The 19,253-nt window shown below is 37.3% G+C and overlaps 1 protein-coding gene across 1 annotated transcript in view; it reads left to right on the top strand.

The window, feature by feature from the left end:
• Positions 1–18,418, top strand: part of LOC141342243 (metal regulatory transcription factor 1-like) — a 30,232-nt gene extending 11,814 nt beyond the window's left edge. The window contains exons 4-12 of the mRNA XM_073846650.1: positions 575–813; positions 2,685–2,816; positions 3,197–3,270; positions 4,424–4,554; positions 4,655–4,729; positions 4,813–4,915; positions 8,674–9,224; positions 10,523–10,580; positions 13,517–18,418. Of these exons, the coding sequence (XP_073702751.1) occupies positions 575–813; positions 2,685–2,816; positions 3,197–3,270; positions 4,424–4,554; positions 4,655–4,729; positions 4,813–4,915; positions 8,674–9,224; positions 10,523–10,580; positions 13,517–13,938 (1,785 nt within the window). The 3' untranslated portion in view covers positions 13,939–18,418. The remainder of the gene's footprint in view (positions 1–574; positions 814–2,684; positions 2,817–3,196; positions 3,271–4,423; positions 4,555–4,654; positions 4,730–4,812; positions 4,916–8,673; positions 9,225–10,522; positions 10,581–13,516) is intronic.
• The last annotated feature ends 835 nt before the right edge of the window (positions 18,419–19,253 follow it).

The following is a 19,253-nucleotide window of genomic DNA, read 5'->3' as shown; positions in this document are numbered from 1 at the left end:
AATCAGGCAACAGTGTCATAGTTGGACTACTAACTCATTTAATAGTAAATTCTTGTTTATTTAACTGTTGTATTAAATCAATATCTCATTTACAAACTCCCTTCAAAAAAATGATTAAAATCTGTCACTCATCTTCAGTTCATCACAATCTCACAAAGTTCCATTATAATCAATCAGCTTTCTACACTGCACAATCAATCTCTTATTTACACTCTCTCTACACTTTGTTTATGAAAGGTTTTGTGAGATATGTCTGTGAAACATTACTCAATGTTGCAAAAACATGTAGAAACCTTTGAAGGTCCCCTGAGCACAAACAAATATGCTGATCGGGTCAGTCGCTCACAGTGCTCCTAAATATTTATTTGTTGTCGCATGCAGATGTGAGTGAAATTGTCGCACTGTAGAGCCCTGTACATACATAGGTTTTGTTCTTTGTAGAGACAGTGATGTTTGTGGTAGTTTGGCAAAAAACTAAACATTTTGTTAATTTGTCATGCTTTTTGTTCTTCTTTGGAAATGATCATTGCCAGTCTCACTTTGTAATCATTCTCTCTTTCTATCCATCTCTCAGGTGAAGCGATACCAATGCATGTTTGAGGGTTGTACGCGCACCTACAGCACGGCGGGAAACCTGCGAACGCATCAGAAGACGCACCGTGGCGAATACACATTTGTATGCAACCAGCAGGGCTGCGGCAAAGCCTTCCTCACATCCTACAGCCTGAAGATCCACGTCCGCGTCCACACAAAAGAAAAACCCTTTGAGTGTGACGTCCAGGGCTGTGAGAAAGCCTTCAACACACTCTACAGGTGAATATGAGGATGAAACACGATTCGTTTTACATTTACATGTAGAAGTAGCTGCTCCTGCCTTGTGGGCTTTGCTGTTAGACAGCAATTGCATTGTGATGGGGGTCTTACAGAAGCTAATGCTCATGTGACTGCTAGCCAGAAGCCACAGATCTGCCACCACCCACTTTCTCTCAGAATCGGTTTGCTACTCTGATATGCATTTACCTGTGTGCTGGGACTGGTAAATCTGAGTTTTTGTTCTAATCAACTGTAGCTCCGCTAAGCGAAGAGTACAGGTTGTTTTATTGATTTTGTCTTTTTATTTGATTTTTGTATCACACTTGGTCGCCCTGTTAGGAGTCCAAAATCACTTTCTCTTTATAAGTGTCTGTGTCACGTCACAGTAGAGCTGGGTATTGAATTCAATTTGCAAGCTTTTGATTTGATTTGGTTCTGTATCGATTCATTTGGATATACATATGGTGCAGTACATGTACATTTTTCTTCAGGAAGAAGACTATTTCTGTTATGACAACAATTTTAAAGTATTTGGTCCTGGCGGAATAAATCTGCTACGCTGCTGCTACTGAATTTCTGCTGCTGTAGTTGTAGATTATTGCTGCTGCTGCTGCTGCAAGCAAGTACAGAACATGCTACTGCCAAAGCATGTGGCAATACGGTGCTGTGAGTATTTAAGACATACTGCTGCTGCACAAATAGCATAAAATAACCCATAGTAGATCTATACAGGTGGAGCTGGGGAAGGTGGAGGGTTTCAGAGAAACTCCCAGAAATGCCCAAGTGAGTGCTACCAGCCATTTAAATAGCTGCAAGCTCATTGGTTGCAAATGCAACATGAACCAATCAGCTTGTGCCAAATCGTATGACTCTGTGAAATCATCAGTTACTTTAACAACCTGTCAGCCTGCGTCATCTAGAGTTTCATCGCAGAACTAGGTATTTTTGTCAACCCTGTCACATTACAATAATAATAAATGTTAAAATGATCCTTTAGTTAATTAACCTAGTAGTCCAAACTGTTCAGTTCAGTTACATTTGTATGTATAAAAACTCAAATGTAAGTAAAGTTATTATATTCAATGATATAACTATGTTTCTACTCCAATTAATTCTTAGAATATGAACATTCAAATCATGGCTGTAATAAAAATCATCTTGAGCTTGCTGCAATAAATCTCCATTTTTCTGCACTAAACAAGTGAATTTTGCCTGATATGATAGAAAAGATGACATCCGACGGGTTTTCCCAGATCGCATCACATATAAATTCTCCTCTCTAGAGTAATTTGTTCTTGCTTACTAACAAGTTTAAGGACATTAAATGTTTTTTTTTTTTTTTTTTTTGAGGTAAATGTAAGATAACATTGATTACAAGCTATTTTCATGACGTCTTTATGCGTTGTACTGTTTCTTTCAACACCTTGTGATGTTCATTCATATTTATTCCATGCTATAACTAGTAGTAAATAGGAAGAGATGGTTGATTGACATGCCCTCTGCACTGCTGTTTCAATAGCATTTATTTTTTAAATCTTTGTGATAAAATTGACAGAATTATAATAATTAAAGCACAAAGCTTACTGCAATTGTTAGTGGTTTTGCTCTTGCATCAACAGAAAACAGCATAGACTAAAAGATCTGTCTTGGGGTTTAAGAAATAATAATGAGATCAGTAAAATGAATTAATCAATATTGTAAACCCAGCCCTTCCCCGTTGCTTGAAACTGGGTCCATTGCATCTAGTTACTTCAAAGTGTTTACATAAAAATAAAATATCTGTTATTATTCATTCACTCATTCTTTGTATGAAGGCTTCTGCTCAATAACTAAATCTGATCACTGCATGATTATTGTGTTGCTCTCATCAGACTGAAAGCACACCAGAGGCTGCACACTGGGAAGACGTTTAACTGTGAATCAGAGGGATGCACCAAGTACTTCACCACACTCAGTGACCTGAGGAAGCACATCCGCACACACACAGGGGAAAAACCATTCCGGTGAGGAAATCAGTTTGATTCATACAGCATCTGATCAGAAGCGTGCTCCAAAATTAAGAACCGCCTAAATTGACAATAATGACTCAAGGCCATTGCACACTGAGTTGAAACTTTTCGCAAATTAAAAAATTAAATATGACCTCACGTTATGTCAATTGAGTTTACACTCTGCCTCCGAAACTTCCGCCCGTCATAAATTCAGATCAGATTCATTTTTCTGCGTTTTTGAATCTGTAACAAATATTTTGACGAATATGAGAAATCCAAAAAAACACATACGAAATATCCAGTGTGAGTATCACTGAAAGTGGAGACAGAGATCTGCTTTCTGATATTGCAGTCGCATATTAGTAAAGATTGATGTACTATTGTGTTTGCAGGTGTGATCATGATGGCTGTGGTAAGGCTTTCGCTGCTAGTCATCACCTGAAAACACATGTACGGACACACACTGGTAAGCCACTGTCAGTCTGTCCCATGAATGAACTGAAAATGAAACCAATACACTGACAAATTGTCATGTCAAAGTTTCAACTTATTAAACCCTAGAAAGCCTGCTGTGTCATATTTGAATTTTTTTTTACCGTTGTTTCATGGCTTTAAAGGGTTAATCTCTTAACGAAGCCGTACCATACAGTTTTCTAGCTTATTGTCCTCATTTCTCTGACCCTTAAACATTGTTATACACCACCTTGCCTTTAAAACTTTTGGATGTAAAAGACACATTATCATTGGCTAACTTCTTTTTTTACCTCATATTTTCTGAAATGCAATTCTAGAAATCCTGTTTGTACAATCTTGCAATGAACTGTCACACAGTTTGCTCAATTTGACCTCACACAGCTGAGAGGTTTCTGACCTGTGGTGAAGGGTTTCATGAATGTGCCTCTGACTGAGCAGCTGGATTTAGTTTTTACTGTGGTTTCATGCTTTGTTAGTCTGACACAATTAAATTGCTCAAAAGTGACAGTTAAAACATGTATTCTGCTACAAAAGATTTCTATTTTAAATAAATGCTGTTCTTTCTGTCATAGTTTTCACAAAAATATGAACGAGCACAACTGTTTTCAACACTGATCAGAATCAGAAATGTTTCTTGAGCAGCAAATCAGCATATTGGAATGATTTCTAAAGGATCGTGTGACACTGATGACTGGAGTAATGATGCTGAAAATTCAGCTTTGATCACAGAATTAAATATTTTTTTTAACTGTATTAAAATAGAAAATTAGTTATATTAAATTGTAATTATATTTCAAATTTTACTGTATTTTTTTTTTTTAAAACAGCCTTACTGACAATAAGAGGTATCAAATTTGTAAAATTAAAGTATTGTTATTGATACAGATAGTGGAACAAACAGCACAGAGAATACCACTTGAAATGTTTTCGCAAAGCTTTTGCTAAAATAAAATGAATATGAAAAACAAACTAAACTAACTAGTAATAAAAACTACAGTAGTTTTTCAATGATACTAAAATGATACACTGTTAAAATGGTTAAAAGTTCATCATCATAAAGGCTTGAAAAGTAAATAATTCTGGGCTTATTTACATATGACAGAACTTCTCCAGTTCTTTTCTTAAAGTCTCTTTTTCTGTTCCAGGAGAGAAGCCGTTTTTCTGTCCGAGCGATGGCTGCGAGAAGACCTTCAGCTCTCAGTACAGCCTGAAGAGTCACATTCGGGGTCATGACAAAGGTCCAACGTTCACCGTGAGCAGTCATCCGCTGTCAGAGGTGCGCACTCACATAATCACAGCCCTCTCTGGTTGCTTTGTTACATGCCCACTTTAGGACAGTGGACTTAATTGCTACTGTTGTACTTGTTTAACTGCAGGATGCGAATCATTCGCTGTGCCTCAGTGATTTGAGCCTCATTTCCACAGACTCTGAGCTGCAGGAGAACCACAATGTGAGTCGCATCCTCCTTTACACAGAGCTGTTTTCAGTCGTCTCTCAGATACGTGATCATCTCAGCACATGTTCATGTCTCAGTCTCAGGGTTTGGATCTGAACAGTGTCACCCCCATACGAATCTTTGAGCTGATGTTCCAGAGTCCTGAGAACAGCGTCAGCCCGGATGACCCCAAACCCACAGGCAAGAATTTTAAAGCTCGCTGTGTTCAAATGCACCGCGTCACTCCTCTTATCCAGTATGGTTTGAATAAGTCAGTAAGAACTTATTAGTGTTTCGTGTAATCTATTGAAGTATTTATTTTCATTATTTTTTGAGAATACCAGACTTTCGAAGATTTTATCAGGCACTTAAAATGTATACTATTAAAATGATAGCAACATGTTAACAATGTGTTAAAACATGTTAGAAACCTACCAACTAAATGGTTACATTTTGATTTAAAATTTTAGAAACCTAAAACTTGCAAGCATTGTGTCAAAACATGGTAGCAACATTGTTAAACATGTTAGAAACATGCTAGCAAATTATGTTAAAACATGTTAAAATCCTGAAACATGTTAGAAACATGGTAAAACATGCTAGCTAAGTGTTAAAACATAGTAACATGATAAACATTCCACCAATGTATTAAAACATGTTAAACGTTAACAGTGTGCTAAAACATGTTAGAAACATGTGACAGCATACAATGTGTTAAAACTAGAGGTGGGCATAGATTAATTTTTTTAATCTAGATTAATCTAGATTAAATCTTGAAATTAATCTAGATTAATCTAGATTAAAATGGCTAATTTGAAGGCATTCAGAATATGTGTGCTACCCAAATAATGACTAAAAGTAAGTCTTTGAGAACGGGTTTCTCAAGCCAGGTGGCGCATTAGACCAGGCGCTCATCTCCTGTTTCCAAAATGCATTACAAACTTCTTGACAATTGCATTTACAACACAATTAACTATACAAACTTGTGTAACCAAGTACTTTTGCGCAAAAGGCTGTACGACGTGCGCGTTCCCGTAAAATATACACAGGCGCGCAGGTATGGATAGCCTATCTGCGTGCATCTTCCAATAAACTGCGTTGCTTTTAGAAGCGTCAATTCAGTTGTTGCATATAGTTAAATGTCTTTATTTCGGGATTATCAAAGTAAATTATAACTCAAACTTGAGATTTTACTGGGGCACAGCAGATTTTCACTGGGGCACGTGCCCCGGTAAAAAGGGTCTAGCAACGCACCTGCCCTGAAGCGGCTTCATAACTGCATCCATGTCTGCGCGTCTCATTTGATGTGGTCATTTCACAGAAGTTGAAGACTCGTTCTCGCCTCCTACAGTGCAATTCAACTAGGTAGGCACGTTATCCGCGCTAAAATATCAAAGTGAAAGTCTTCATATCTTGCGTAGTTTAGACCCAGCTCCCAACCCAACTTTGAGAATAGATTAACGGCGATATTTTTTTTATCGCGCGATATGAGTCTCACGTTAACGCAGCACGTTAACGCCGATAACGGCCCACCACTAGTTAAAACATGATAAAAACATGTTAAAACATGCCAGCTTTGTGCTAAAACATGGTTAACAACATGTTAAAACATGTTAACATTATACTAGGAATGTGCTAACCATTTTTAAACATGTTAGTAACATATTAAAACGTGTTAGATGTGCTTAAATAAAAAACAGTTTGATAAAACATATAGGCCCGGTTTCACAGACAGGGCTTAGATTAAGCCAGGATTAGCCCATAGTTCAATTAGGACATTTAAGTAATTTTTTATAAACGTGCTTAGAAAAAAATATTACTGGTGTGCATCTTGAGACAAAACTTAGGCACTGTTATATTTTTAGATCAGTCAGTACTCCGTTTCTTTTAGTTGAAACAGCTCGGACTTACATTTTAGTCTAGGATTAGGTTTAAGCCTTGTTTGTGAAACCGGGGGATAGTGTCTTAAAACATGGTAGCAGCATATTAAGGCATGTTAGTAATGCGGTAAAACATGGTAACAGTGTGTTGCAATGTGATAACAATGTGTTAAAAACATGTTAGAAACATGTTAAAACCCTGAAATGTGTTACCAACATGGTAAAACATGTTAGCTATGTATTGAAACATGTTATATATGTGTTGAAACATGTTAAAAAGGTGTTAAAACATGTTAAAATCCTGAAACATGTTAGAAACATGAAACGTGCCAGCAGTGTGCTAAAACATGGTAACAACATAATAGCACATGCAGAATTATTAGGCAAGTTGGTATTCTGGTCTTTTTTTTTTTTTTTTTTCTTCCAAGCACATTTTACCAATTCCAAACCACATCAGTCTTAATAACTACTATTGATTTTGTATTTAATCATTTATAAGTGATATGTAATTTTCCATAAAGGCTGGAAGTGAAAAACTTAAGTTCAGATGTGCATAATTATTAGTCATGTTTTCTTTTAGAGATAAAATGAGCCAAAAAAAGATATTTAAATTAGACTAAAAGTAAAAAATAAAAAAATGCCTGTGAGACGCATACAATACTAATGCAATAATGGAGTTGCAAAGTTAAGGCATGACCATTGTGCAGTGAACTGCTCATTGGGTCAGCACAGTCACAAAAAAACAGGTGAAGAAGAAAAGACACTTGCTTACTGCAAAATAGTCAGGAATTAAGGTGAAGAATTAGGTGTGAAACCATTAGGAAGCATTTAGTCTCCAGCGCCACCATTTTCCAGAACTGCAACCCACCTGGAGTCTCCACAAGTGCAGTGTGTCAGGTTCTCAGAGAGTTTGCTTGGGTAAAAATCCTAAAAAATTACCCTCACAGACAGACTTTTCATGATGGAAGACTAAAAATTAACTCCCGAAACTTACTGCCAGATTCTGTGGTACAAGAGGATGCTGGTCCTTCGAGAGTCAGAGTCACTATAAACTTACCAGTGCACAAAGTCTATAAAACATCAGTCTTCATGTATTTCATAACACTTCAGCATGTTGGTCTTATTAAGCGAGGGTCATTTTTTAGGATTTTTTTACCCGAGCAAAGTCTCTGAGAACCTGACATATTGCACTTCAGGTAGGTTGCTGTTCTGGAAAATGGTGGCACTGGAGACTATATGGTTCCTGATGGTTTCACATCTAATTCTTTACCTTAATTCCTAATTCTTTTGCAGTTAGCATGTCTTTGCTTCTCCACCTGTTTTTTTTTTTTTTGTTTGTTTGTTATTTTTGTTTTTCTGGCCATGTTAACCCAATGAGCATTTCGTCTATGGTAATGCCTTAACTTTGCAAATTCTATTATTGCATTAGTATTGCATTTAGTTACTTTTAGTCTGAGTTAAATCTCTTTTTTTGGCTCATTTTATCTGTAAAAGAAAACATGCCTAATAATTATACACACCTGAATATAAGATGTTTTTCACTTCCAGCCCTCACGGACAATTATATATCACTTCACTATCTTGGATACATTGCCACAGTTCTTCTGGATTTAGTCTGTCTCAGTTTTTCTTTATGTCATTCCAGACAGACTGGATGATGATGAGATCAGATCTCTGTGTGGAGCACTGGCTGTTGTCAAGACTCCTTGTGCAAAAAAAAAAAATCTTACTGCATTTTTACAATTAATGGCAAAATGAATATTTTGAAATGTAACCTGATTTGTCCTACTAAAACACTACAGCAAAAGATAGAAATAACTGATTTTAAACCATTTTTTGTAAGTGAAAATACTTTTGCACAGGACTATATATTGTTATAAAAGATTTCTATTTTATATAAAAGCTGTTGTTTTTAACTTTCTATCACAGTTTCCACAAAAAAATGATGAAAACATTGATAATAATCAAAAATGTTTCTTGAACAGCAAATCAGCATTAGAATGATTACCGTGCTAGCAAAATACTAAAAATGTTAAAAACAGATTAACATGTTAAAACGTTAAGCTTCTTTCTCTCCAGATAACCCAGCGGAGTCTTTTGGCCTTGAGTCGTCACCTCAGACAGCTGCTGCAGACCTGTCCGCTCAGCCCACGTTCCCTCAGCCTTCTTCATCCACCTCTTCCCCATGCTGCTCCATCACGACCCCTGCTGTGGAGCCTCAGACTCCGCCTACAACACTCCCCTCTCAGCCAGCCCCACCTCCTCCTCCTCCTCCTGCTGTCAGCAGCTCATTACTGACCTCCACCTTCACTTGTGCACCGCCCACCTCATCACACTCACCAGAAGTGCCCGCTCCATCTGCACCCTCAGTCGCCCAGCACTACGTAACATTGACCTCCACGGCTCAGCCGGTGCCTCCACCAACCGCAACCGGAGTCTCCAGCGTGCCGGCCACGCCGACTGAGGTGACGGCTGCAGTAACGCACACAGTGCCTTTGGCTCCTCCTCCACCTCCTACGATCACTATCGCCCCCTCGCTCGGCCTGCAGCCCAACATTGTCATGTCTGATCAGAACCTGCAGTGGATCCTCAGCAGTGCCGCCAGCGCACAGCAAAACCCTGAACAACAGGTCCAGCAGTCAACTAAATCTGATTTTGGTTTTCAGTTAGCTTGAGTTTAATGCTCTTATCTTTCGTTTTGCCTTAATTTATAAGCAAACTTTAGCAATTAAAGGACAAGTTCACTTCCAGAATGAAAATTTCATGATAATTTACTCACCTCCTTGTCATCTGAGATGTTCATGTCTTTCTTTCTTCAGTCGAAAAGAAATTTTGTTTTTGAGAAAAACATTCCAGGATTTTTTTTTTTCCATATAGTGGACTTCTATGGTGGCCAAAGGGTTGAAGGTCCAAATTGAAGTTTCAGTGCATCTTCAAAGGGCTGTACACAAATCCAGCCGAGGAATAAGGGTCTTATCTAATGAAACAATCAGTCGTTTTCTTCAAAAAAAAAAAAAAAAAGTATACACATCTTACACTAGCCCTGCGATGCACGTCTTCATGCATTGCGTAATTGCGTTAGAAAAGTCAATTCTGTGTCGGTTAAAAACTTAAAGTCTCACGTTCTCCTCCAGCTTCAAAATCATCCTACGTCGTTGTTTTACCTTTTTTTGTAAAGAGCTTTTGACTTTCTTTGCACGTTTGCTTTGTAAACACTGAATCGGTCCTTCCGCATACATCAATCTAGTGCAAGATGAGTATTTGTGGTTAAAAAGCATATAAATTTGTATTTTTCTTAAAAAATTACAGATTGTTTTGCTAGATAAGACCTTTACCCCCTAGCTGGGATTGTGTAGAGCGCTTTAATCCTGCATTGAAACTGCAATTTGGACCTTTAACCCGTTGGCCACCATTGAAGTCCACTATATGGAGGAAGTCCTGGAATTTTTTCCTTAAAACCTTAATTTCTTTTCGACTGAAGAAAAAAAGAGACATTAACATCTTGGATGACATGGGGTTGAGTAAATTATCAGGAACTTTTTATTCCGGAAGCGAACTTTATTTTGCTCAAGTTCGCTTATAAAACAAAGGGATAGTTCACAAAAAATGAATGTTTTTTCAAATAGTTGTATCTCAGTCAAATATTGTCTTACGCTAACAAACCATATATCTATGGAAAGCTTATTTATTCATGATTATGATGTATAAATCTCAATTTAAGAAAAAATGACCCTTATGACTGGTTTTGTGGTCCAGGGTCACATATATGCATGATTATATTGCAGATATTCACTGATTTCAAATTTTTAGCTTTACATTGTTTTAACAGTAGTTATGATCTTAATAAGATCTAGGTCAGGTTTAAGTTAATAGTATACATTTATTTATTCCTCTCAGGTTTTGACATTGCTACTGCTTTTATTTTCAGGGCCCAAAAGTAGAGAAGGTCTTTTTTACAACAGCCATACCAGTCGGTGGACATTCAGGTATGATTGAATATATATTAATTTTAATGAAAGTTGTAATGTCGATAGATAGGGCTACATGATTATTTTTTTAATTGCGATTCCAGTTTCTGCTTCTCTCAATTAAGCAGAATTGTCTGTGATATTAACTCGTTGTTTATTTCCCATTTGGCATTAACTTGCACTGATAACAAGCTTGAGGTTGGTAGATGTCAAGGTTTTAAATAGCTCAGTCAGTATTTTTCTACTTAATCTTTTTAGAAATAAAATGATGATTAAAATCAGACAAATTATATATCGAAAACCTTCTGTAAAAGAATATATAGAATAGTCAAGGGGGAAAAAAACTAATTTGGTGTATGTAGTGTATAAAATCCTTGTTGAACTCTTATTTGATTACTTGGCAACAGGAATTTTATACAGTGAGTGCTAGGGCTGGGTATTGTGACCAATTCAGCGATTCGATTCTTATTTTTATGGTTTCGATTCGATATCGATTAGCTATCAATATTTCATTTAAAATGTTAGTTTTGCAGACGTGGGATCCATATTTTGATATAAATGCTGGTAACTGAAACTCTCCTACTTAAGTTTATTACTGAAATACACAGGGGATTTCGGGGAGTTCCCGAATCGATATCATTGCGTTAAACTGAAGACCGATTAAAATCGAAGAATCAATATTTTTTACCCAGCCCTATTTAGTGCTGCTGAAGTGGGAATTTTGGGTATTTCTGACTCGTTTGAGAAAATGGCCTTCGAAGATAGGTGATTGAAATCTACAGATGCAAATAGAAAAAGTGTAATAATATAAGCCATTAGAATGTGTATTGAAATGCCTAAAATCTTAAAATTAACTTTAAAAACATATTTTTGAAGGTAGTGTCTTGCCTTTAAATTACAGGGATTGTTGGGGTTAATATTAGGAATTTTATTGTTTTAGCATTTGAGAGAAGCTTCCAGTTTAACCTGTTTTCATAATTGAATAAGTTATTTTATGACAAATATAATAAATCAGAAAACTATATGAATAAAATTAACCATACAAGGAGGAAAATAATTATTTGATCCCCTGCTGATTTTGTACGTTTGCCCACTGACACAGAAATGACCATTCTATAACTTTAATGCTATGTTTATTTGAACAGTGAGAGACAGAATAACAACAAAAAAATCCAGAAAAACACATTTCAAAAAAGGTATCAATTGATTTGCATTTTAATGAGTGAAATACGTATTTTGCAAAACATGACTTAGCAAAACCCTTGTTGGCAATCACAGAGGTCAGACGTTTCTTGTAGTTGGCCACCAGGTTTGCACACATCTCCGGAGGGCTTTTGTCCCACTCCTCATTGTTGCCTTGGCCATGTGTTTTGGGTCATAGCCATCCACAGCCCATTTTTAATGCCCAGGCTGGCTTTAATGCCCTGGGCCTGACGGTACATGGCCCCGTCCATCGTCCCTTTGATGCGGTGCAGTTGTCCTGTCCCCTTAGCAGAAAAACACCCCCAAACATATGTTTCCACATCTATGTTTGACGGTGGGGATGGTGTTCTTGGGATCATAGGCAGCATTCCTCCTCCTCCAAACACAACGAGTTGAGTTGATGCCAAAGAGCTCGATTTTGGTCTCATCTGACCACAACACTTTCACCCAGTTCTCTTCTGAATTATTCAGATTTTCATTGGTAAACTTCAGACGGGTCCTTGTGGGCGCTGCAGGATTTCAGTCCTTCACGGTGTAGTGTGTTACCAATTATTTTCTAGGTGTCTATTGGCGCTTTTCCACTACACAGTACCAGCTCGACTCGGCTCGCCTCGGCTCGACTCGGCTCTGTTTGGTTTTCCACTGTGTAAAAGTTGTACCTGTACCTCCACAATAGTACCTGGTTGTCATAGCGACGCTGCAAGAAACCGCTGTCTGCACCTCCTCGTTTGACCACGGCGTATTTTTCCGAGTTGCCATAATATGTAATGGATTGGATATGTCACGCAATCTCTGGCCAAACTTTTTAAAAATGGCAGGGTTATTCTGGATACTATTGCTGGCGCGTGCAATGATGACGCAGTGAATAGTGACGATTCTCTCTGACCAATCAGCAGTCTGCTGTGTTTTCACGTCACATTTTAGTATCGCCTCAGCTCGCTTGGAACCTCGCCGGAGGTGGTACGAAAAAAAGTACCTGGAAGCCGGTACAGGTACAACTTTTACACAGTGGAAAACCAAACAGAGCCGAGTCGAGTCGAGCCGAGGCGAGCTGAGGCGAGCTGGTACTGTGTAGTGGAAAAGCGCCATATGGTCCCAGCTGGCTTGAGATCATTGACAAGATCCTCCCGTGTAGTTCTGGGCTGATTCCTCACCGTTCTCATGATTATTGAAACGCCACGAGGTGAGATCTTGCATGGACCGAGGGAGATTGACAATTATTTTGTGTTTCTTCCATTTGCGAATAATCGCACCAACTGTTGTCACCTTCTCACCAAGATTCTTGGCGATAGTCTTGTAGCCCATTCCAGCCTTGTGTAGGTCTACAATCTTGTCCCTGACATCCTTGGACAGCTCTTTGGTTTTGGCCATGGTGGAGAGTTTTAAATCTGATTGATTGATTACTTCTGTGGACAGGTGTCTTTTATACAGGTACTCCCTTTAAGAGCTTTCAGCTTGTTAACTGTATAAAAGATAACTGGGAGCCAGAAATCATAATGATTGATTGAAATACTTATTTCACTTATTAAAATGCAAAAAAAAAATTAAACTTTTTTGAAATGCGTTTTTCTAGATTTGTTTTGTTGTTACTCTGTCTCCCACTGTTCAAATAAACCTACCATTATTATAGACTGATTATTACTTTGTCAGTGGGCAAACAAACATGTTGTCATTCTTTTTATTTGTACAATACTTCTGATCAAATAGAAGCCCTACAACAGTGTGTAATACAGATTATATGGTTGTTTTAGGGAACGCAGTGCAGCAGATCGGTCTAAGTCTGCCGGTCATCATCATAAAGCAGGAGGAGTCCTGCCAGTGTCAGTGTGCCTGCAGAGACTCAGCTAAAGAAAAGAGCGCTGCCACCTCACTGGAAAAGTCAAAAAACGCATCGCCTCCCACTGCTCCTCCTCCACCTCCTCCACCTCCACCACCTCCTCCAGTGCTCCCCGAAGAACCTCGCACTTGCTGCCCATCCAAACAGAACCCTGCTCAGACCCAACAAGACAACCTGCCCGCTCCGGCGACCCCTAACACCCCCACCGATGGCCTGGCCAGCATGGATGTCTCAGATCTGCTCAGTCCAGACACCACGGCCAATATAGAGGCTCTGCTCATGGTGGCGGATGAGTTCGCCCTGGCTGATGGAGAAAGCAGCAGCAGCGCCCCCTAGAGGTTCAGTCCTTACTCTTCATCTGTACTGTGTACAGATGGGTATCTCACACACACCTGTACCTCTGCTATAGGTATGCATCTCTCCCTGTGTGATCTTGACCCGAGTTTATGGGTTTTGGGCCACTTTTAAGGGAGAGTAGCAGGCGGCGCAGTTTAGGGCACCAGGAAAAGTAGTCTAGTTCCTTCTCATAATGATTTGAGAGTCGCTAGAGTTTTAACCCCGCTGTTTTGATAGATTATTTCAGAGATTATTTAAAGATCAACATCTGCTTATAGAGATTCACCATACTAAACGAGATGAGTTTTGGCCCGGCCACATGCTGTACTTGAGTTTAAACTTGAAACCCACTAGATCGATGGGAATGTACTACGCGTTAGTTCACTGGTGTATCGGAGACTTTGACAGCAAGGCCTTCATCACAGTTTGTGGGTAATGAAGTCATCTATGAAAAGTCCTGCACATTGAAACGTTGAAGTATTTTATGTGTAATTTATAAGAAAGGCTGCAGTGCTCATAATAATAATAATAATAATAATGTGATTTTTGAGATTTTATTTTACAGTTTGTCACTCTGGATAAACTGCGATGAACATTTACCTGCCTTTTAAATGTAATTTAGAGGTTTGTTTGGCTGCCTATAACTTAGTATTTAATTTTATATATGTTAATTTATTAAAATACTCAATTGTTGGATAAATGTAGCTCTTTTTCCCAACTTTTCACAAAATTTTCCTTTTCTGTTCCCCCAAACAAGGCAGATAAAGTCTGTCTTTAAGTGAATCTCACCTAGAAATTTTCTAGGTCATATTTCCCACAGTCAAAAGAAAAATATAAAATGGTACTTTTTGCATAAAGAACATGAACTATAAGAGACAATCTCATACCCAACACTGCAAAAATACTTTTCATAATTAGATTTTTTTGTCTTGTTTCCAGCCAAAATATCTAAAAATTCTTAAAATCAAAGAGGGTGTAAAAAATTTCTTGTTTTCAGAGAAAAACAAGTCAAATTTAAGTGATTTTTTGACAGTGGGGTAAGCAAAAAAAAAATCTTATTTCAAACATAAAACAAGATTATTTTTCTTACCCCATTGGCAGATTATTTAGCTTGTTTCAAGCTAAAACACACTTAATTTTGAGTAGTTTTTTTTTCTGAAAACAAGACCATTTTTATTAGTCTGGGGAAAAAATTATATTTTGGCTTGAAACTACAAAAAATCTATGTAAGAAAAGCATTTTTGCAGTGAATTATCATTCTAATGTTAAAAAAAATAACATTAATCATGATTAATCACATCCAAAAGAAGTTTTTATTTATATAATACATGTGTGTGTTGTGTATATTTATTAAAGACACACAACTACAGTATATATTTTGATAAAATATATATATTTAATATTTAAACAACATATTTTTCTTAAATATATATATGCATGTGTGTATTTATATATACATAATAAATATACACAGTACACACGCATATGTTATGCACACACAAACTTTTTTTAATTTGAATGAAAAATATGAAAATTATATTGTCTAAATTCATGTTAATACAGAGCCTCTTACATGACATAAGGGATAAATTGTATATATCATGGCCACGAATTACAATTTCATTTCCACAACAAATTTTACTAATTCGTTAACTATTGAAATCATCTGCCCACTATTTACTTATTTGTTACTTTATTTTAGTTAAAATGACAGAACAACTTGTACGTGACCATGATTTACTAAGTAAAGTGAACAAAGTAAATTATGGCAGTGAGTTAAGAATTTGTATGAATATGATTTTTTTTATTTTTTTATTTTTTATTTTGCCACATGTTGTGTGGGGGGCTCTGTATACAAAAAAGTCTTTATGCAAAAAATTTATTTTTTTTCCTCTTGATTTTTGGGTGAAATATGACCACTCTTAAATACTTTGTAATGGAATCAAAAGCTTTTGCCACTTTTGATGGGCATACGGTTGGGTTTCCTTTGGTTTTTCTCATTGTTTGTTACAGATCTCTGTTTCCCGCCTCTCATCAGCATCTCCCTGCACTTTTCCTTTCGTGAACCCCGTTTCTAAACCCGCGTGAGTCTCTTGTGACCCGCTCAGGGATACAGAAAAACAAGCAGAGGTATACTCTGAGATGATTCTGAGTGTGTGTGTGTGTGTGTGTGTGTGTGTGTGTGTGTGTGTGTGTGTGTGTGTGTGTGTGTGTGTGTGTGTGTGTATGTGTGTGTGTGTGTGTGTGTGTGTTTGTATTTATGGGTTCCTGACCAGATAAGCAGACAAAACTCATCAGACCTGTTGTTTTTAACCTGCTTGTAGTGCACTACCCAGCCACGGTTCAGCCGACCCGGCCAACGCCCCTCATTTATATACCACTGCTGTATAGAGGTTTTAAAGAGCGGACCGTAATGTAAATATATCGTACATTTCAAAATGATAAATGTTTAAGCCTTTAGATTGTATTTGTATTTTTGTATAGAACTATGAGAAATCAGACTTTGGGTGTGAGATGAGAGACGTGACTCTGCACTGCCTTTACTGTCACCTGTGCATCTCTTATGCAGTATCATCTAGTTCTCCGCGGATCCTTGTGTTTCAGACTCACGTAGGACAAGAATTGCCTTACAACTCATCATAGTCATTTCATTTCAGCATGGACTAGAGATGGCCGATTTGAATCGGATAGATATTACTGAGCGAGCCTTTTCCTGTCCAGTGCCAAATCAAACCGTCAACTGACAGCTATTTGTTAATCGGTTGCTTTGTCGTTTACCCACTACGTTTTCTTTTTAAATATCTATTAATGGGACCTGTGCAAACTGAGTACTGGAACATTATAGTTTGATCTGTTTTTTCTCCCTAATAAATGCACTTACTTTGGGGTCCAGCCAATATAATGCTTAACCGTACCTTAAAGGGATAGTTCACCCAAAAATGAAAATGTGATGTTTATCTGCTTAACCCCAGAGAAACCAAGATGTAGGCGACTTTGTTTCTTCAGAAGAACACAAACGAAGATTTTTAACGAAAACCGGTGCAGTCTGCCAGCCAAATAATGTGAGTGGATGGGCACCAAACCTTTAAAAGTAAAAAAAAATCCAAATTACACCCTGCGACTTGATGTCCTAAGACACGAAACGATCGGTTTTTGTGAGAAACTGAACAATATTTATATCATTTTTTACCTTTGATACACAGCCATGTCCATCTCTCCTGAGCATGAGTTTATCATCCAGCTCGTTACATGTGAACGTGCTCTGGCGTAGTATACACAATGTGTTAGGACATCACTGTATCGTCACAAGCCGCAGGGTGTAATTTGGATTTGTCTGTGCATGTTTTTGTTTACTTTTAAAGGTTTGGTGCATATCCACTTCCATTATTTGGCTGGCAGACTGCACCGGTTTTCGTTCAAAATCTTCATTTGTGTTCTGCTGAAGAAACAAAGCCACCTACATCTTGGATGCCCTGTGGGTAAGCAGATAAACATCAAATGTTCATTTTTGGGTGAACTATCTCTTTAATAATAATAATGCACATGCTTGTCGACCTTATTGTTTGTTCACATTTCGCATAGAAAGCCAGTTATTATCCATCACCTAACAAAAGTAAGTAACTATGCAATGTCGTAGAGCATATAGAAAAAACATCAAAAGACTCCGTCTGTATATGTTCATAGGTAAAATATCACGTGTCAGCATTCACTGGTCATTTTAGCATATGCAAGTCATCATTTAGAAAAACATCCGTGTCCTATTGCATTGAGTATTTCAAGTTTAAAAGCCTGTTTTGTTTTTTGTTTTTTTAAGTCCCGCCTATGGAAATGTTTGTGTTGTGTACAGTTATGTTTGATGTGACTTAATCTGTTTCGTTTTGTATCTGGGCATTGCAATGTTATATATAAGTATATTTTTTCCTGTTGAAAATTGTTGCTGCTTCAGTGTGTTGTTTGTTTTTTATTGACCCCCACATGACATCTTGCATTTGTTAGAAAGATGAAAGAACTACTCGCTTGACTGTCAAGTCCTGGTTTTATTCTTGCTCAAGATCAACTTTTTTTTTTAATGCATTCCACCTTCATCAGGTGCCATCATCATCATCATCATCATCACACATGGGTCTTTCCAAGGCATTAACCTATGATTTGGTCTTTCAGTGCAACAAACAAGATTATCAAGCAGTTGCTTTTCGTAGATATTTATTCTGAGTTTCTTCTGGTTCAGGCAGCATCAAAGGACACTAGACGAGAGGAAAAGTTGGTCTGGCATGTTAGTTGAGGTAAAGAGGAAACAAATGCTTCCATAAGGACTGCTTTTGATACCCAAAGTGTGAGGAAACTGTAAAGATCTGTATTTTTAAAGAATGTATAATGTGAAAAAATTTTCTCATATGCTTGTTTTGTATAAAGTATTATGTATTATGGCAAAGTAATAACTTTTTGAATCAAAAAGCAATACAATACCAGTAAAATCCTGTCTGATGTCTTACATGATTGTTTCTCGTTTAACCCTTGTGTGACCGTATGGACATTTTTGTCCATTTCAGTTTAGTTTTTAGTTAAAAGTGTGCCTGTGTTAATGCCAACTGCATACATTTTGGCTCAGTTGTTTATTTCTATTGAGATTTTAATGTTTCACCCTCATTTCCTTCCAAAAATCTATTTTACCCTCTGTACAAAAAATACTCACACTCAGGACCTTAAGGACAAAAATGTCCACATTGAAACCCATTAAAACTGCAATTTTTTAACCCAGGGAAATTTGACTATAAAATGATGCAATATTTGCTAATAGGCATTTATTCTGTCGGCAAAGCTTCAAATTTTACATTTTTACTAGGTAGTGCCATTTTTTCAAATTTGACATATAAAAGAAATACTTGCTTTAAAGAAATACTTGCATATTATAGTCTATTATAGAGTAAATTGGAAAAATAATGCAGCTATAATTGTGTGGGTATGTTGGTAAGGATGTCAGAGTGTGGTTTGCATGGGTTTACTGAATTTAATGTGCGTAATTAGTTTGAAAGAAATTATATTGGAGTGGCAATCAAAAATCCCACTCAATGTATATGAGTGTCATCCTTGGCAGGGCCATGTGAAAACAATGAATAAGGTCAAAGAAGGTTAATGAGCTTTGAGGATTTTTCTTTTTCACCCAAACACACATCTTAATCCTTGATTGCACTTTTTCATTTGTTATTGTTTTTTTATACAGAGATAAAAGGTGAGTTTGAATTTGAAAAGTTCAGAAGCCCCTAAACACAGTTTTTTTTCCTCCACAAGAAAATGCTGATTGTTTAGTCTGGTAG

This window comes from Garra rufa, chromosome 9, assembly GCF_049309525.1.
Source record: "Garra rufa chromosome 9, GarRuf1.0, whole genome shotgun sequence".
NCBI lineage: Eukaryota > Metazoa > Chordata > Actinopteri > Cypriniformes > Cyprinidae > Garra > Garra rufa.
This window is presented reverse-complemented; position numbering and strand designations above follow the sequence as displayed.